The sequence below is a fragment of the Eublepharis macularius genome, chromosome 4, assembly GCF_028583425.1.
Source record: "Eublepharis macularius isolate TG4126 chromosome 4, MPM_Emac_v1.0, whole genome shotgun sequence".
NCBI classification, from domain to species: Eukaryota; Metazoa; Chordata; class Lepidosauria; order Squamata; family Eublepharidae; genus Eublepharis; species Eublepharis macularius.
This window is the reverse complement of record NC_072793.1, coordinates 173271203-173292145: the sequence shown is the minus strand read 5'-3', so window position 1 is coordinate 173292145 and position 20943 is coordinate 173271203. Positions and strand designations below refer to the sequence as shown.

Here is a 20943-nt window from a genome sequence, read left to right as displayed (position 1 = left end):
GTTGTCTTGGTGCTGGAAGGAAGGCAGTGGGAGGGCTTCTGGTGTCCTGGCCTCACTGACAGTCCTTTAGATGGCACTGGATTTCTAGCCACTGTGTGTGACAGAATGTTGGACTGGATGGGCCACTGGCCTGATCCAACATGGCTTTGCTTATGTTCTTATTAAGACTCCTCAAAGAGACTCGCTGTGTGACTCTGTGCACAAAAAGAGACTAATTCATAACTATCTCCACTCTTTACCGGTTCAAGAGCTGCACCATTTTGCCAGGTTTTCTGAAAAGATTTCCCCAAATGTTTTTCTCTCAGGAATTCAGAAGGCAGTTCTGGGTTGGTTCTGCATTCGGAGGCAAGCCAGAATAGGAATGGTGTCAAAGGAAGCTCGGGGCAAAGAGGCAGGGAACAATAAGTGGACCATGCAGGAGCCAAGGAGAGAGGGAAGCCAAGGCTCTGAATTCTCATGGCTACAAGCAAATTTCCCCATCTTGGCAAATAGTGGCTTCTGAGGGGCCGGGCCATTTCAAGTCCTTCGCCATGGGATATTAAAAGCAAACCGTCCTGTTTCTTCTGGACAGTATGGCAAATGCCCCCCATCACTATGAATGTAGGTTCTTTTCCTGCTGGTAACAAGAGGCTTTTATGGCATTGGTCCTGTATGATCGATCTGACACTATGGGGGCTGTAAAGCCAGCTTGTGTGAGTTTTCTTTATTGGCTGTGGTGCAAAAGGTGTGAAGGATGCGGGGGTGGGGGGGTTAGGACTGTCATGATGTTATGTGTTGGGCTAGCTTTGAGGAAAATAGGGCTCCTCAGTTAGCCAATCCTATTGGGAATTAGGGTTATCAGCGACCAATCGTTTCCCCTGGATATGAGCCAATTGTGGGTCGTGTAAACATGTTACCTTTTGTTTAGTGCATGCAAATGAAGGATCCTAGTACCTATGTTCTTATTGGGGAGTTACTGAAATGGGGTGGAGTTGGAGGTGTATATATCTGGCTCCCTCGGGAGCCATGCTGTTCTTTTCTGCAAATGAAGTTACTATCATGAGCTAAAGTCACTGCCTAGCTGACATCACTTGAGCACTAGGCTCAATATTTAATACATGAGGCTCTTTGAACATGTGCAGATACAAAACTCTCCTATTTCATAGTGTGACTTGAAAGGTAGCCTGAGAAAGAGGCTTGAACTGTTCACAAACTAATACTGCTCAGATATGCCTACTGTGATCTGACTGATATGTGCAAGTTGTTGTCTTATAAACATAACACACACACCAACAGCAGTGCATGCACCTCAGCAGACCCGTGTTTCTGATGCCCTGTATTACTAGTCGAACTCCTAAGTAGGGGATTCTTCAGTCAAGGGCAGGGTGGAAGCAGAGAGCTGGAAGGTATCTCAGAGGTCATCTAGTCCAACACTCAGGTCAAACCAGGAGGAAGCCGTTTACAGAGAATTCCCAGGAGGGCTCATAGCCACACTCTGACCAGACATACAGACTAATTAGTTTCCTGAATGTTGCTAGATCATTTGTCTTCCATCTATACTCTTAGAACAAAATGCAAATGTTGTGGGGAAGGAAAAACTACTGGGTAAAAGCTGGAACAGGCATTAATAAATAACAGTACTGCCAAAAAAAGAAAAAGACTGTGATTCAGTAAAACTTCGGAGAACAGTATATCAGAAATGAAAACACTGAAATATTACCTTTATTAACCCTTTCCCAGCCAAAATGCTCCCAGAACAGAACAGTGTAGAACAGGCTGGAACAGGTATTAAACAAATACCAGTACTGCAAAAAAACATAGGGATGCATTAAAGACACTGGAGAACAATAATTTTTAAATGAAAACACTGAAACGGCACTCTTTATTAACCCTTTCCTAGACCAAATGCTTAAGGAACAAACCAGAATGTCTCCTAAGAGATAGTTTGGTGTAGAGGTTAAGAGTGTGGGACTCTAATCTGGAGAACTAGTTTTGATTCCGCACTCCTCCACTTGAAGCCAGCTGGGTCAGTCACAGCTTCTAGGAGCTCTCTCAGCCCCACCCACCTCACAGGGTGATTATTGTTGTGGGGATAATAATAACATACTTTGTAAACCGCTCCAACTGGGCGTTAAGTTGTCTTGAAGAGTGGTATATAAATCAAATGTTATTATTATTGTTATTAAATAAATGCTTTTAATTTCTTTTACTTAAAAATACTTTTAATTTCTAAAATATTATTCTCTGGTGTCTAACGCATCTCACTGTATTTTGTGGTACTATTTATTTTTACTATTATTTTACTATGATTTATACTACTATTCCTTTTTTTGTGCCCATTCTGGCTTTTACTTCCCCCCCTCCCTGGAAGAACTTGATCCACAGACCATGGAGCCCGATTCCTTCGCATTCACCTCTGGAGGATGGCAGGAAGACCTACCCCCCCCCCTCACAAATCAAGCCACATTACCCAGAACAAAGTCTCCACTTGGGAGGGAGCAGCACACAGTCAATGCCTGGGAAATGCACTACATGGTTCAAGCTAGAGACCCTGTCCAGAAGCCCTCATGCAATTCTTAAGGAACAGTAAATGGGATTTCCTGACATATACAGAGGGATTGCTGTGTAATAGTCTTCTTTCTTCCCACTCTTTCAACTCTTCACAACCTAAATTGTGGCTTCCCGTATTATTTTTTAATTATTGTGTATTTCATTACCACATTTAGGTTGCCAATCTAGTATGAACTTTATATATTCTAACTTTACAATTGGATTAACTGTCTGATGTAAACTTTGAACAGCCCAATCAGTCCATTTCACTCTTTAGGTATATATCTCGTCATCCTCCTTTTTTTTTTTTTACTTAGTCCCATAGATTAAATTCCTTCTCTGTTCCGTTCCAATAAAATCCAATTATTTAGATGTAAACAAAGTCCAATTTCATAATGTTTTCACGGTATTCTCTCTCATAGATCCAGAAATTAATATTATTAAGCCAGAGTTCTATAGCCGAAAGCATAGAATAATTTCAGAAGGAAAAAGCAAACGAAGAGAGACAAGGACTTCTCAGGAAGTCTTGTTATTATTTTGTTGGCTTATCTTCCAAATCTGTTTCTTCACAGTACATGCCAGCTTCACATGCCAGACTGTTTGTCTTGCCAGGTCATAAAAAAGAAACACAGGCTTCCACCAACATAGCAAAAAGTCACCCTATGTCCGTTATAAACTTTCTTTTTCCAGTATTAATAAAGCAAGCTCCTGTGAGTATATTCCTTCCTTTTAATTCTTATTTTTCAACATATGAGACACCTCCAAGTTAGACAAGAGTTAAGCAAGAGAAATTTTCTAACCAAGCTGAATAAACCATTCTGTATCACAGGTTCCAAACTGTAGTTAAAAGGTCAAAGAAAGCGATTAGTAGATAAGATTTGGAGGCAATAAGGTATGCAGCCAAACGAAAATGAAAGAAGCAGCAATGATACAAAGAAATAAATGAAATGAAATGAAAAAGACTTTAAAAGAGATCCTTCAAACACAAATTTAAAATGCAATATTAAGGCTCTACAGAATCAAATAAATCTGTTATTGACGGAAGAAATTGCACAGAATATCAAATTTGCCAAACAAAACTATTTTGAACATGCAAATAAATTAGGGAGATGGCTAGCATACAAACTTAGAAAGGAAAAAGAGAAAAGACTTATTCGCTGCCTATATGACGAGGCAAGAAGAGAAAGGACACAAAAGGAAGAACTAAAGAAAATCATGGAAACCTTTTATAAACAACTATATGGCAAAGTCGAAATACCAGTAGAAAAGCAAAAAAATACCTGCAAAACCAAGATTTACCTAAGCTTTCAGAGGAAAAAAGGAAGTGGCTGAATGACCCATTTACGGTAATGGAAATAGTGGAGGCCATACAAAAACAAAATAACGGGAAAACCCCGGGACCAGATGGACTTCCAGCAAAATACTATAAAGCATTAGAAGTCATTATCCTTTTGCCTTATAAAAATATGATTACCATAGCACTAGAAGAAATATCTTTGCCCGAATCATGGATGGAGGTGACAATTTCATTAATACATAAAGTGGGAATGGACATGAAGGAAATTAAGACTACCAACCTATATCCTTTCTTAATTGTGACCATAAAATATTTGCTACAATATTAGCTACAAGACTGAAAAAAGTACTACCTAATATAATGCATCAAGACCAGAAAAGATTTCTCTCTAAAAGAAAATTGAGAGATAACATTAGAATTGCCTTAAACCTATTGGAATATTATGAAGCACATCCTGAGAAGCAGATGGGCATGGCGTTTTTGGATGCTGAAAAAGCCTTTGACAATGTTAATTGGCAATTCTTCATTGAACTGATGAAAGAGATGGAATTTGGAATGGGATTCATAAAAGTGATTGAAGCCATATATAAGAAGCAGAAAGCAAAAATAGTTATTAATGACAATTTGACTGAAGCAATATGGATCGAAAAAGGGACAAGACAGGGCTGTCCTCTTTCACCATTAATATTTATTCTGATGTTGGAAATATTGATGAGAACTGTAAGGAGTGATCTGGCAATTAAAGGAGAATCTGTTAAAGGCCATAAATATAAATTACAAACATTTGCGGATGACATTTATACTAGAGGAGCCCTTGGAATCAATAGAGCAATTAATGCATCACCTTAAGAAATATGGCTCAATGGCCGGAATGGAGATTAATTATCAGAAAACAAAAGTGATAACTAAAAATAAGTCAACATCCTAAAAAATTGAGCTAATTAGACTGACAGGATTTCAGTTAGAGAAGAAAGTAAAATACTTAGGGTTTTATTTAACATCAAACTGTAGCTTGTTAATGAAAGACAATTATATGAAATTGCATCAAGAAATCAAGAAAGACCTAGAGAGATGGAAAGGACTACGCCTTTCATTGCTGGGAAGGATTGCAACCACCAAAATGAATATACTTCCATGGATTATATTTCTATATCAAACCATCCCAATCTGTATCAATAAATCTTTTTTTGAAGAGCTAAATAAGTCAGTGTCCAAATTTATCCGACAAGGGAAAAAACCAAGAATCAAACTGAAAACACTCCAAGATCTGAAAGAGAATGCTGGATTTGCTTTATTGGACTGGAAAATGTATTAAAACGTGTGCTGCTTAGTTTAGATGAGAGAGTGGATTCTTTTAGAAAATCAAAGACTTTTGGCCCTAGAAGGACATGATTTGCAGTTAGGATGGCACACATTTATATGGTATGGAAAAACTAATGGACATAAGTATTTCAAGAACCGTCTGATTAGAAAATCCCTCATAACAACATGGGAAAGAACCGTATCGCTAATCTACTCTAAAATTCCACAATTTAGAAGTGTTTTCACAGCCAAATGTATTTCTCTAGATAGAATTATTAGATATAAAGACCTTCTAGATGATAAAGGAATATTAAAAACAAAAGAGGAGTTAGAGAGACAAGGCATTAATTTAGACTGGTGGTCAAGGGCACAGATTGAATCCAGATACAATAAAGATAAAAAATTGGGAGGTTTTTACTTAGAACAAAATGCTTTTGAAAAACTGTTATGTGATTCTGATGAAAAACTGATTTAAAAAATGTATTTGTAATGCGAATGAAGAGGAAAAATGAGGTGGAAGAATATAAGACTAAATGGACACAAAATCTAGGATATAGTACTGATTCGATGCAATAGAGTAAAATATGGAAAGTGAATGTTAAAATAACTAAGTCAGTTGCATTTAAAGAGAATCTATATAAGATGTTTTATAGATGGTGCTTAACTCTGGATAGACTTGCCAAAATGTATAAAAATATGTCAAATAACTGCTGGAAATGAGCAAAACAAACCGGAACATTCTATCATATGTGGTGGACTTGTAAAGAGATACATAAATTTTGGATAATGGTGCATACATTATTACAAACAATTTTACAGATCTTAATTCCCTTTAAACCAGAGATATTTTTGTTAAACTGTATACCAGAAGAGCTGAACAAAGACCAGAAATATTTCATAACACATGTAGTAACAGCGGCAAGAATTCTACTAGTGTTTTATTGGAAACGACCAATAACACCTCAGCAGGAGGAATAGCAAAGATAATGGAAAATGCGGAAATGGACAAACTAACTTCACTAATGAAAGGACAAGTGGAAGATGATTTTGCTGCCCCATGCACCCCTTTTTACAGCTGGATGAAAAACAAGTATAAATACCTGAATGTAGTAACCGTATGAAGGCAATATTGTAATTTGTTATTAATAACCACAGTCGAACGATTGGTAGTGTGAAATGATATATGTAGATAAGTAGAATGCTGATTCAAGCAGACTTTATGACTTTTCTATTATGTCTCCTTTCTCCTATTCTCCTATTATGTACTCCCCTTTCTCCTATTCCTATCGTTATGAGAAAACTAATAAAATATTATTTTTTTTAAAAAGATGATCGACAAAGGGCCCGCACGCTCTTTTGAAAGCTCTTTAAGCACTCCTGGGTGCTCCCCATCTGGCCTAGGAGATTTGTACACAACTTCTCTGCCCATGTCAACCAGTGGCTTTGATGCCATGCCTTACCAACTGCCATCTCTAGGTGGGCCTGTTCCCTCCTTCAGGAAGAAAACTGAAGCAAAATAGGCATTAAGCCTTTCTGCCTTCTCTCTGTCCTGTCAGTTTCTCCATTTTCACCCAGCAATGGGGGTATCGCTCCTTTTACCTTGTTGTTGTGGTAAGCCCTCCCCCAGCCAATCTCACCTAATTCTGAGCTTTGGCCGCTCTGACAGATGCCCTACAGTGCCTAGCTACCTCTAGATACTCCTTTTGATGGATTTCATTCCCTCCATTTTTTTGAACATCTCCATTTTCTTCCTTAGCTCATCACAGAACTCTCTGTTCATTCACGTTGGCTTCTTAGATCCTCTACCATGTTTCTGTCTTAGTGGAATGTTATAGCTTGAGCCTGCAAGAGCTCATCTGTTAGGAGAGCCCACCCTTCACTCGCTCCATTCCCTTCCAGCGTTCTTGTCCATGGAATAACTCTCATATCTCTAAGTTTATTAAAGATTGCTCTACTCAAATCTAACCTGTGCGTTTGGCTACATTGTCCCTTGGTACCCCACAGGAAAAAGAATTTTAGGACGTAATCATTTCTCTCTAAGGTTCCCACTACCTTTACCCCATCAACCAACTCTTTCTTGTTGGTTAATATTAAGTCCAGTGTCACCAAGCCCTTTGTCATTTCCTCCACCATTTGAGAAAGGAAGTTGTTGGCCAGGCAGGTCAGGAAGTTGCACGACCCTGGAAGCATAGTGGAGTTGGTCTCCCAGCACACATCAAGGAAGTTGAAGTCTCCCATAACTACTAGGTTGTGTTTCTTGGATACCCTATTAAGCTGCTCACAGAGGGCAGAATCTACCTCATCTCCTTGGTCAGGCAGTTTGTAGCAGACCCCAGCCACAATACTGCTCCTTCTTCCCTCCCTTATCTTCATCCAGACACTGGGTTCTCCCCTACCTTTCCCAAGGGGCCAGTGACAGATGGTTGGGTTAAGTTGGGTTATGAAATCAGGAGAGGTGGAAACTAGGGCTCCTGTGACAATCATCCTCCAAAGTCCTGCCTACTCTCTAGACCTCTGAATGAATCCTTCTGATGTTGGCCTCATGTCAATCTAAGTGATTGCCAGGAAATCACAGCCTATGGAACTCCACAGAATGGGAGGAAGAGAGCAAGTCATGTTTTTAAAAGGGGGGGGAGAGGAGACAGGGAATTTGGGGTTCTGGGTAAAAGTGTCAGATTAGCCTGCATCTTATTTGCTTCTAGGTAGGATTTGGCATCAGTTTAGGGAAGAAAGCTGGTTTTTCTGAGACAAGTATCCTGTGAAGGGCCTGAAATACCAAACTTATTTGCATGGATTCTGAAGATGGGAAATCTGTCAATTGAAAGAGAATCCTTAAATCTTTGGATGGATTCTGTTGGTAGTGGTAACAGGTTCCAGCAAAATCTCATAAGCTGAGGTAAGCTTTTTGGGGAAAGGGGGAACCAAACCTCCCCTTCAGTGTTAATTTATATTATCTAGGGCTCAGTGACAAAGTGTTCACTCTCTTTTGGAAAAGTTGTATGTTCAGGGGGTGAAGTAGAGAGCCAGTTTCCACACTAGATATTGACCCTGTTTTCTGTTAAATAAAAAACACACACACACAACTTGTTTGCTTCCATCTGCTTCATGTCTGTCCTGAGAAAAATCCATACAGAAAAAAGGAATTCTCACAGCATAAATAATTACAACAGCATTCTAGCAAGGTTCCAGAAAGGGCCCTGTCCCCTCCCCCTGCCTTTTAATGACAGAAACCTGTCTTGGAACACTGGGGAAACTGTTTTGGTTGCCTAGTAATGGCCACCGAGAGCATCTGTTTCTTAAAGTTACAGGTTCTTTCATTGTTTTAGTTTTTTTTTTTAAAAAAAATAACATTTAACAGGTTTGTAGAAAAATCTGTCATATCCATTCACAGCACCAGTCTCCTGCTTTAAGTACCTCCGATTTGGCATGGTTGAAAATATGTGATTGATTACAAGGATGTAAATTTTTTCTCTCTTATGTGGCTTCTTTTATATGAATTAAGGTATGTTCTCTGATTAAAGCTTTATTCACAATTCAGCCATTGGGTTTTTTTCTCCCTTGTTCTTTTACACAACTGAGGATATTCATCTCAAAGGTTTTTCCACTCTTTAGGTATTTATCTGGATTCTTTCTGTTGTGTGATTTCTTTGATGGGTAGTAAGGTTTCCTCGGTGGCTGAAGCTTTTTCCACATTCCAGGCATTTGTATGGTTGCTCCCCTGTGTGAGTTCTTCGATGAGTAGTAAGGTGCGCACTCTGACGGAAGCCTTTCCCACACTCGAGGCATTTATATTTTTTCTCCCCTGTGTGAATTCTTCGATGGCGACTAAGGCTTGCATTACAAATGAAGTTTTTCCCACACTCCAGACATTTATATGGTTTTTCTCCTGTATGAGTTCTTTGATGATAAGTAAGACTTTCACTGCGACTGAACCTTTTCCCACAGTTCAGGCATTTATATGGTTGTTCCCCTGTGTGAATTCTTTGATGTGAAGTAAGGCTTCCACTCTGATTAAAGCTTTTTCCACACTCCATGCATTTATAGGGTTTCTCTACTGTGTGAATTCTTTCATGGGAATTAAGGCTTTCCTTTTCACTGAAGCTTTTTCCATGCTCCACATACTTATAGGGTTTCTCCCCTGTATGAGTTCTTTGATGGGAAGTAAGGTTTCCACCCTGACGGAAGCTTTTTCCACACTCCTGGCATTTATATGGTTTCTCCCCTGTGTGAATCCTTCGATGGCAAATAAGGTGTGAACTCCGACTGAAGCTTTTTCCACATTCCAGGCATTTATATTTTTTCTCCCCTGTGTGAGTTTTTTTATGGCAACTAAGGCTTGAATTGCAAATGAAACTTTTATCACATTCCAGACATTTATATGGTTTCTCCCCTGTGTGAGTTCTTTGGTGGTAAGTAAGGCCTCCACTCTTAGTGAAGCTCTTTCCACACTCCTGGCATTTATACTTTTTCCCCCCTGTGTGAATTCCTTGATGGTAAGCAAGGCTTCCCCTTTGACTGAATTTTTTCCCACAGTTCAGGCATTTATATGGTTTCTCCCCTGTGTGAATTCTTTGATGGGAAATAAGGTTTCCATTCTGACTGAAGCCTTTTCCGCACTCCAGGCATTTATACGGTCTCTCACCTGTGTGAATTCTTTGATGGGAAATAAGGTGTGAACTCCGACTGAAGTTTTTTCCACACTCCAGGCATTTATATTTCTCCCCCTCTGTTTGATTTATTGGATGGGAGGTGAGGTTATCTTTCTCCTTGAAGGTGTTTCCATATGTAAGGCATTTAAATATTTTCTTCCCGTTATGTGTCTTATAATGTATATTGATGGCTGATATCTTGAGAACATTTTGCTCAGTTGTAGGTTGTTCATTCCTATTGAATGTATTGTTCATTCCTGTGTGTATTTTTTGAAGTAGTGGAATTTTATGAGAATCATCACCATGTGAAACACAGGATTTCTCCCTCCCTTTTCCCTCCTCCTTCCTTACTGCATCATAATTTTCAACAATCTCTTTGACATCTGGATATTTATTTTCTTTCTCCATCACTGGATGCTTTTTTGTTTCACTTGCTGATTCCTGCACACCTCCTGCTGAAAGAAAGGGAAACTCAACGTGAACACTGTGGGGAAAAATGGCACCTGAAATTAGGAAATAATGTCAATTAAATGTGGTCCAGAATGCATGAATGCAAAAGCTTGTCATCGGGATATGCTATCAGAAGTGTGCGCTGGGAATCTCATCTCTGATATCCTAGAATGTATTTTCTGTGGCAATTAAATGGAGAAGAACATTTCACTGAGACTGTTGTTGGTACAGAGATCCTTCTCTGACCTGAACTGCACGTCAGAAGATCTGCCCCATAATGTAGCCACAAGGCACTGAGTTTGTCCTCAGGCAGTGATTAGTCAAGTATGGCTTGATTATTTGCATTACAGTGCCTCATATCTCTCCCCCCCCCCCCACTCCCCAAGTCCCTGCAAGTTCACCAGATTCTTTCTAGCCAATCAAGCAGCACTCTGAAAGGTGGCACTTTTAATAGGTGAAGCAGAAAATGGCTTTTGTGCATGTCTCCTCCCATGTCTCACTCTAGGACCATGGAGTCGCTTGCTTTTTAATCTTCGGGTAGAATCTCACCAATTAAAAAGAGACCCAGGAGAGAGAATGCAAAGGAAAAATCTAGGATAAATGCCCCATGGCATCAAATAAATTTAGACATCAATGTCAGAGTGCTGGAAGAGTGAAGAAGGGCTGAAATTTTTCTTTAGCACTTCCAACGGAGCCTTTTATTCTTATGATTAGACTTTTAGAAATGTTACCCTCCAGTATGAATAGCTACAAATTTTACAACTAAATTAGCTGGCAGTCTCCAAGGAACATGGGTCTGATGCATCTGCCCTTAAGGATTACCCTACAGTGCATTAACATAAACCCAAACCAGCAGAAATTCCTGTGCTCAGTATTAGTCAGGCAAAGGAAAAGAGGAGGCATACCCAGAGAGGCCAGATTCCTCCAGTTCTCCACCATGACATCCCTGTGCAAAATTTTTTGGCCCGGATCCAGCAAAGTCCTCTCCTCCTCTGAGAAGTACACAGCCACATCCTCAAAGGTCATCAGACCCTGAAAAAAAGAGGAAGCGTTTTCTTCTTGCAATAAATGAATAGTGTGATGTGGGTGGGACCTTCTACTGGAGGATCCAAAACTCCTTCAATAGTATGCAAAGCCTTCCTGATATCGGGGAAGAGGTTTGAATGAAACAAAGGGAAAGATTCCTTCAGCTGCAGAGACAGGGGCTCCTTGGGAGTTCCCTTAAGGTTCCTTCCTTCCTTACCTCATCTGGTAGCACAGACGATGGTTCCGGTCTACCACAAAGAGGGGGAGGCCCAGAACAACCCAGCAGTCTCCTTCCACTACCTGTCAGAGAAAGAAAAGAGGGTGGTTCTCACCTTTAAAGCCTTATTAGTTTTTCCCATGTACCTTGATATTCATTGAGGTCCTACAGCCTCCATCCCCAGGTGAAAACCTCCGTCTCTCTGCTAAGACATTTTTGCAACTGGATTGATTCTTGAATGTATTGGTTCTTATTCTTCCAGTCTGTAGCCCAGCAGGTCTGAGCATTTCCACCTGTTTATCTTTAGACTGCCTTTCTAATAACAATTCCAAAAACATAAAAACAAACAGTTTCCCAGAACATGGTCAGTCTTGCATTTGTTTTACGAAAGAGAAGCATTTTCTTGCACACCCAGAGCTGCAAGACAGAAAAGTATTTGAAGCTTCAAGGAAAGGATAATTCTGGAGCCACCACCTGAAAAAGCCCTGTTCTTTGTGGAAAACTAACTGAGATTGAGAGAAATCCTCGGGTTGTAGTGGAAAGCTTTATGAAAATGTCAATCCAGTGTGCGGCAGTTGTGGAAAAGTACATGCTAGGAATTATTGGGAAAGGGACTGAAAATAAAACAGCCAGCGTTGTGATGATCTTGTAAAATGCTACAGCACAGCTTTATTCAGAGTACTGTACACAGGTATGCTTCAATATCTCAAAAAAGACATTGCAGAGATGAAAAATGGTACAGGAGAGGGCAACCAAGATGGAGTTGGAGCACCTTTCCTATGAGGAAAGGATGGAGAGTGAGGGATGTCTCAGTTTAGAAACGAGATGACTAAGAGGGGACATGACAGAGGTTTATAAAATTATGCACATAGTAGAGAAAGTGAACAGAGAACCTTTTCTCCTTTTCCCGTAATACTAGAACTTGGTGCGCCCATTGAAGTCGAAGGACAATAGGTTCAGGATAGGCAAAAGTATTTCTTTACACAAGGAGTCACTAAACTGCAGCATTAACTGCCATGGGAGAGAGAGCTACAAACATAGACAGATCCATGGAGAAGAAGTCCCTCAGTGGTGACTGAATGGAGCTTCCATAACCAGAGGCAGTGAACTTCTAAATACCAGTGGCTGCAGCAGGGGAGGACCTTGGCCTCTATACCCAGTTTGGTCCTTCAGGGCAGCTGGCTGGCCGCTGTGTGAGACAGGATGCCGGACTAGATGGGCCACTGGGCTGATCCAGCAGGGCTCTTCTGATGTTCTAATTCCCCTATACCAGCAACTCCCAATATTTAGATCAGGGCTTTGGGGGTGGATCATAACTCAACAGGGAATCATGGATGGTTGATGGGAAAGGGATGCTCCATAAGATAATGTCTAAAATAAAATGAATGTCTTACGGTTGATATACAGTTTATATTTCAGCTTCTTGTACGGAAACACCCTCTCTCCACACTGAATCTTGGCTACAAAATCCTCTACTTTTGATCTACAAAGCCTTAAACTTCTGAAAAGAAAAGCCTCTTGAGCAAATGAAGCTGCCCTATAATGAATCAGTCCATTGGCCCATCAAAGTCAATATTTACTCTAATTGACAGTGGCTTTCTGGGATCTTAGGTCTTTGATCCTCTTAACTGGAGAAGCTGGGGAATGAACCAGGGACCTTCTGCATTGAAAGTAGATGCTCTACCATTTAGCTATACCAAGAAATAAGAAGCAGTGTGGGAAAAGAATGTTTTTGTTCACGGAGCTGAATCACTGCCACATGGAAAGAGCACAATTCTACTTCAGAGAAGGAAAGCAAACAAAAACCTGCCCCATGAATTCTTACCCAGATTGGCAGCCCCTCCATTATGTTCTTGTATGATCCCCCTGAAGGTAAACCTCTGCCTGAGGTCTAATGGATCCTGCTGTGCCTTGGAGAAATCAGCAGCCCCTTCTGATGGACCCTGAAAAAGCAGATGAGGAGTGGGGAGAGGGATTAGGTAAAGAACATTGGGGTCCAATGTTGGGTGGGGGGTCAGCAAAAGATATTTCTTGGCTCGATGTATTGTCGAAGGCTTTCACGGCTGGAGAACGATGGTTGTTGTGGGTTTTCCGGGCTGTATTGCCGTGGTCTTGGCATTGTAGTTCCTGACATTTCGCCAGCAGCTGTGGCTGGCATCTTCAGAGGTGTAGCACCAAAAGATAGAGATCTCTCAGTGTCACCACTGATCTCTATCCTTTGGTGCTACACCTCTGAAGATGCCAGCCACAGCTGCTGGCGAAACATCAGGAACTACAGTGCCAAGACCACGGCAATACAGCCCAGAAAACCCACAACAACCATATTTCTTGGCTGTTTTCAGGAGAAAGTTTGGCACTTGGGGCAGTTTTAGGTTAGCCTGTTTCATCTTCTGCTCTTTGGAGGCCACAAGATGAAACCCTCTCACCTGCTGGTCTTGATTCTTGCCCTCTGCCTGGCTCAGGAGGAAGCCTTCTGCCAGGGCCACCGCCTGGGAACTGGTCTCTGGTCCGCATTCCCTGACCCAGCTCTCCATCTCTGGGGGCAGGGTGGCCAGAAACTGCTCCAGGACCACCAAGTCGAGGATCTCCTTCTTGCTGTGCCTATCTGGCTTCAGCCACTGATGGCAAAGGTGGTGGAGTCGGCTGCAAACTTTTCGGGGCCCCTCAGCCTCCTGGTAGAGAAAGCGCCTGAAGCGCCAGCACTCTGTATCTGAGCGGGATGTGTCCCCACTCAGGATATTTGGGGCAGTTCTTTTGCAGAATGTCTCATTCTTTCCAGCGTGGATGCTGTGAGGTTCTTCTCCTGTTTCTAGGCCAGCTGAGCCTTGCTTTTCCATGCTTGCCCTGTTCTTCTGGTCAGCCTCTAACCAGGCCAATCGATTGCCTTCATCTGCTGCAAATTTCTCTCCAAAGGCCAGAAATGGCAAGTGGGTGGTGCTCCTAAGTCCTGCAAAGGCAACAAGGTCTTTTGTGAGGAAATGTGACCCTCTCCAGACAGGAGAGCACCAGTGAACCAACAAATGAGCAACCAACGAAGCTGCCTTATACTGACTCAGTCCCTTCGTTCATCAAGGTCCAATATTGTTTACTCAGACTAGAAGCAGCATCCCTGGGTGGAGGGCTTCCATACTACCTCTGTAGTCGAATGGGGTGGGGCTGTGTGGGGTTTGCCACTGATGAGACATCAGTGATGGGCTGAGCTTTGCAACCAGCAGGAGAGTTGGGAACAGAGACATGGGAGGTGGCAGTGCAAGCATTATAGTATTACTTCAAAGAAAAACCTGAAAACGATGGTGGTAGCTCTAGAAATCCCTGGAAACTCTATGGTTTTACCAAAGTCACTTCCGGTCCCCCCCCCCAGAAGTGATATCATAATGTACATGCTGGTGATTTTTTAAAACTTCCATGCCCCTGCTGCTTAGAACTTGGGATGGGGAAATCCCTTGCCCATTTGGCAACCTCCCCACACCCCCTCTCCTTCCCTCCTTCAGCCCTGGAGCAGGCAAGGCCCTTAACTGGCTGCTACTGCTCTGGTTCTAGGGCTTCTCTGGGGAGGACCTAGAGCACCTTCCCTCCCCCTCCCCCAGCAACTCCCTTTTCAGTCAGGATGTGCCCTGACACATGACTGAGTATGAGGCATGAGGACCTGAGGATGAGGGGATGAGAAACAGTTTATTAAACAGTTTCAGAGGGATAGCTGTTTCGGTCTGCAGTAGAACAGCAAGGTTTGAGTCTAGTGGCACCCTAAAGACCAACAAGAATTTTAGTGTATAAGCTTTTTTGAGAGTCAAAGCTCCCTTCTTCAGATACAAGTAGGAGTGGGGATTCCTCAGCCCTTTTATCCCAAAGGTGGGAGGAGTATTGCAAACAAGGGACTCTGGATACAAAAGAAGCTTTTCCTTGCTAGCAAACTCCCTTAGACAAAAGAGTTCCCTGGACAGCCAGTGTGGGGTAGTTGTTAGAGTACTGGAGTAGGATCTAGTAGGCCCAGGTTCAGATCCTCAGTCTACCATGAAAGTTCCCTTGGGTGACCTTGGGTCACTCCCACTCGCTCAGCCTAGCTTACCTTACAGGGAGGAGAATGATGTAAACCACTTTGGGTCCCCGCACTGGAGAGAAAGGTGGAATATAAATGAAGTAAATAAATAAAGCAACTTGCCACCACTCAGGGATTTTCTGAGAATATTTAGACTGATCTGCTAGAAGGTGCCTTTTCAGAAGAGTACTAGAACAATAATGAAGTAACAAGGTAGAAACCCTGGAAAATACTTGATATCAAATTATGTAGCACCCTTGTGATCTGGCATGTAGGGAAGAGATTTAGAGAAATATATTGTATACAAAGCCCCCCCCCAATGGTAGGTGGATTACAAAGGGATAGGAAAGGAGGCAATACATATATCCTGACTGGAATATAAACGGTCAGGGATCTCCACTCCTACTAGTATGTGAAAAATAGGCTTCCCATTCCCCGGGTGGAGATGGGGAATCCCCCACCCCCAACTTCCGCCCCCGCCCCCTCTCACCTGGACGGCATGGGAAAGAAGGTGCAGGAACACAGTAGTGGGGGCAAAGCGCACTCCCGTGTGCTTTGAAGTGCCCCCATGTGCCCCACATTGCACCAGGAATGATGTCATTCCGGGCTCAATGCGCAAGTAATGGGTCATGTTGGGGGCTGACTGAGTATAAATCGGCCCCTGATTTAGTGTTCTAGCCCAATTTTTACTCACTCGGGCCCTGGCATGACCCATTACTTCCATGTCATGCCAGGAATGATGTCATTCCTGGTGCAACATGGGGCGCTCCCAAGGTGAGAGCCTCCCACATGACTCCCCCAGGACCCAACAATCCCCAGTTTGGCTCCACAGGGACCTGCGAATCCTACTGAATAAGGGAGCTTTGACGCTTAAAAGCTTATACCCTGAAAAGCTTGTTAGTCTCTCAGGTGCCACTGGACTGCAGTTTATTAAACAAATACTTTAAGACTTAAGCGCAAAACTCAGAGGGAAAGAAGCTGGTCGGAGAACAATCAAGCTCCCCAATGCAACTGCCTTCCTTGGCACCTATTACTGTCTCAATACCTGAATCAGAAGGCCCGACTCACCCCACACACCCCATGGGCGAGGGAATCAGAAGGCCCGACTCACCCTACACACCCCATGGGCGAGGGAATCAGAAGGCCCGACTCACCCCACACACCCCATGGGCGAGGGAATCAGAAGGCCCGACTCACCCCACACACCCCATGGGCGAGGGATCAACTCCCTCCATTTTCCTTGGGAACAGCGTCCTCCAATATTTTCTTTAGGAAGCAATACATTAAGAATTAACTGCATGGGAGAGCTTAATAAGGCTCAAACCAAAGGAAACTATCACAGCTGCGTGGAGTTCATTCAGCAGTGTATACTAGGACCATTTCAAGGAACAGTAGCACAAACTAACTTATTGCTAATTTATATATAAAAAAAACAAGAAAGCTCACAATTTCAATGTAACCCATGCTAAAACCACAGAATTTCTGGTAATTCCTAGAGCAACCCTGGAAGTGATGTAGCGATGTCCCTTTTTTATTGGTTTTCTCCCACTGCCACTTGGAGCTGCCTGGCAAGCCAAACTTTAGGCATCACAAGTCCTTTCTCTTGAATTTATTTTACGCCCCCCATACACCCTTTAATCTAAATTAATGTCATAATTCCATTCTGAGACAACACATCTCCTAAATTAAGAGCATGGGGACTGATATTTGCTTTTTCTGCTCTATCTTTAATTGACTGCCCATCAACTGCATCAAGAGACTGACTTCTGATCTTAAGGGGGAGCAAGAAAACAGTATTTCTCCCCATTCATTTCACATACAATTTTATAAATCCTGTGATCATTTGGGCTGTCCTTTTCCTACAGATGTAAAATTTATGCAACATTTGAAGCCAGGGGCGGTGGGCAGTTGTAATCCTGTTTTGCTTGTTGGAAAAAATAACTGAACTAATACTTACTCTTCTATCAAACTTAGACAATATTTTTCTGATTAAATAACATTAAATGCATCCTTTGTAATTTAGCATGTGTACGTGCGTGGAATTTAAAAGTATAAATGCCTTAAATATCCTACATGCCAAATGGCAAATACACTTGACAAGTGGGGACTTGCAAGGATTTGTGGGCGGCATCTCATTTTCCCTTTCCTGTTTCCTTCTCTCAGTGCCATCCACCTTTGTCTATCCCCCTGTCTTCATGTTTCTCCCTTCCCCTTCCAAGCAGCCTCTCACTTATAGCCCAATTGTGTGGTACCAGCTGAGCCAGGCCCAGTTGCATGATAGGGAACCTGCAAGGATGGTTGTTGGGGGTTTTCCGGGCTGTATTGCCGTGGTCTTGGCATTGTAGTTCCTGACGTTTCGCCAGCAGCTGTGGCTGGCATCTTCAGAGGTGTAGCACCAAAAGACAGAGATCTCTCAGTGTCACAGTGTGGAAAAGATGTAGGTCATTTGTATCTACTCAGGAGGGGTGGGGTTGAGCTGAGTCATTCTGTAAGAGTTTCCCAGGGTGTGGAATGCTAATGGCGGGAGGCTTCACTGTATCCTGAGGAGGTTCTTTTGCATATGGATTGGTGCTTGATGTGCTAATCTTCTCTGCAGGGCTATTGTCGGGTGTGGAGTGTTTTGTTGGCCTGGTGTTTTTCAGAACTGGAGCCCATGCTCTGTTCATTCTTAAGGTTTCTTCTTTCCTGTTGAAGTTTTGCTTATGCTTGTGAATTTCAATGGCTTCCCTGTGCAGTCTGACAAAGTAGTTGGAAGTGTTGTCCAGTATTTTGGTGTCCTGGAATAAGATACTGTGCCCTGTTTGAGTTAGGCTATGTTCAGCCACTGCTGATTTTTCAGGCTGTCCAAGTCTGCAGTGTCTTTCATGTTCTTTTATTCTTGTCTGGATGCTACGCTTTGTGGTCCCGATGTAAACTTGTCCACAGCTGCAGGGTATACGGTATACTCCTGCAGAGGTGAGGGGGTCTCTGCTGTCTTTTGCTGATCGTAGCATCTGTTGTATTTTTCGGGTGGGTCTGAATACTGCTTGAAGGTTATGCTTTTCCATAAGCTTTCCCATCTGATCAGTAATTCCTTTGATATATGGCAAAAACACTTTTCCTGTAGGTGACTGTTTTTCCTTGGTTGTTTGATTCATCCTGGGTTTGATTGCTCTTCGGATTTCATTTCTGGAGTAGCCATTTGCCTGAAGTGCGTGGTTTAGATGATTAATTTCCTCATTGAGAAAGCGCGGCTCACATATCCGTCTTGCACGATCCACTAATGTTTTCATTATGCCTCTTTTCTGTCGGGGGTGGTGATTGGAGTTGCGGGGGATACTTCACGTTTCCCTGTATCCCCCTTCCCGTCACTACTTCCTTTCCCCCTCATCCTGGCAGCCTCCCTATGCCCGTCACTCCTTCAAACCCATTAAACAGCTTACCTTTTAACCTATCCCCCATCTTCATCTATATTTACTAATTTAATTCATTCATATACTGCCTTTCTCCACAGTGGGGACTCAAAGCAGTTTACATCATGCTTCTTGCCTCCAATTATCTTCACAACAACCCTGAGAGGTAGGTTAGGCTCAGAGTGGTGATTCAAACAGGGGTCTCTGGGATCCTGCTCTGAAACGCTAGCCACTACACTACACTGGCTTTACGGGGTGGGGGGTGGGGGTGGAGGCTGCTGTTGAACAGCAGCAAGCAGCCAGGCCTGGGTAAGTCATGTGGTAGGTCACCCAGTGGTCGCTGCTGGGCCTGACCCCCAGTGAGTCCTCCGTCAAAGGCCAAAACAGCTCCGGAAAGGGTCCTACCCTTCCCCCTGCTTTTTCCTGACTGAAACTAAGCCTGGAATACTGACTGGTTTTATGGTTGCCTAGCAGCAGCCACTGAGGGCAACTGGTTAAAGCTACATGACCTCCTTTAATCATTTTGGTGGGTTTTAAAAAAAAATTAGATTTCAGATTTTTCTGCAAATCTGGGGCAGAGTTTCTGGCGTTAATCTGATGCAGGGCCTTCTCTGCTGTGGCACCCCAGCTCCAGAAACCACTTGCCCCGCACTAAGCCTTTAATGTTTATTGCCAGTGTGCGTTCAAACAGCTGTTTGGTGCTGAAGTTTTGGGATTTTTTTGAAAAACAAAGTTCTATTGGTTTTTTTTCCAGCAACTGTATTATCGAAGATTTGTAAGCCACTTTGGGTATTAGCGATAGAAATGTTTACAAGGAATCGACATAGAAAACTGGGAGTTTTGACAGGAGCGTGCATCACTTTGCCCGTCATTTGAGCTCCTTGCCATTTGCCCTGGTCGTCGCCCTCCTGAATGATTTAGGATCGCGGGCAAACCCCCTCTCGGCGCACCCGCCACCATCTGCAGACTCCGGGGCGTTCGGGACCGAATTAGACAGCGCTGGTTCTTTGAAGGACCCAATTCCTTCCCCGCGGAAAATGTGCCTCCCTTCCTGCCCTTTGCCCCCAGACAGCCTCTGGCCTGTCCCTGAGATCTCTCCCCCTCCAAAGCGTCCCAGATCGCAGGCCTGGGGCTCTCCCTCCCCTTGCATTTCCCCCCGCTGCAACCTCCCCCTTTCCCTGCACCCGGCCCGGGACTCCCGCTTTGCACCCAAACTCGTCCCACTCACCAGCCCGGGACGGAGGTGCAGAGAAGCGACAGACCCACTTCCCACGGGGGAGGAGAATGAAGAAAGGAGGTGTGGCCGGAAGGGACCTCCTCTCCGCCCTGGGATCCGTTAACCCTTGCATGGACTCTCATCCCGATGAGGAGGACCCTGGTGGAGACTCCGGAGGCGGTTCAGCTGCTCCTGGAGCCGACGCGCCTCCCGCGTTCGCTTTTCCAGACGGATGTCGGTCTGACTATGATTATTGCAAAATCTCTGGCTGGAGAGGACCGGCGGAGGGAAATTCCCCGCAGGGGCTCCGCGTTTGGGTCCTCGGAGTTAAATCAGCAGCTCCGCTTTTGCTCTGCCCTGCCGGAATGCCCCGTGCCTGCAGAATGGACTTTGCCTTCTCATTGGGAAAAGCGGGGCCTTTATTAGGGCTGTAAAGTAGAGTGTACGTGTATGAGTGAGTGAGTGAGATCACGGACTCCCTGCAAAATAGATTTTTTGCATTCTAGTTGGGAGGAGCTGCCGAGCTGGGCATTGCTTCTGACTGTAAAGCCGGGCGTGTGTGTGTCTGCGAGAGGACACGGACCCAGTAAAATGACCCCAATTCATCCCTTCCGTCCCCTTCGCTTTCCAACGGTTGTCCTCCTGCAAATTCTTCAGGGCAAGGAAGCATTTTCGTTGTAAAAAGCCAAAGACGGCCCTCTAAAATATTATTGCTGTTTGTTGTTGTTGTTGTTAAAAGTCTTGCTTCTTTGACGGCTTTTCAAGGCCAGAAAACGGGTCGCTCTTGGCTCTCTGCACCCAGCATTATGTGCTAGAACAACCAGTCTTC

The 20943-nt window shown here is 43.4% G+C and overlaps 1 protein-coding gene across 1 annotated transcript in view; it reads right to left on the bottom strand.

Annotated features, from left to right (window-relative positions):
- Positions 1-20165, bottom strand: part of LOC129327109 (zinc finger protein 420-like) — a 37663-nt gene extending 17498 nt beyond the window's left edge. The window contains exons 1-6 of the mRNA XM_054975544.1: positions 20127-20165; positions 13897-14417; positions 13296-13413; positions 11471-11553; positions 11133-11259; positions 8781-10232 (exon numbers count right to left, since the gene is read on the bottom strand). Of these exons, the coding sequence (XP_054831519.1) occupies positions 8781-10232; positions 11133-11259; positions 11471-11553; positions 13296-13413; positions 13897-14307 (2191 nt within the window). The 5' untranslated portion in view covers positions 14308-14417; positions 20127-20165. The remainder of the gene's footprint in view (positions 1-8780; positions 10233-11132; positions 11260-11470; positions 11554-13295; positions 13414-13896; positions 14418-20126) is intronic.
- Positions 20166-20943: the final 778 nt, after the last annotated feature.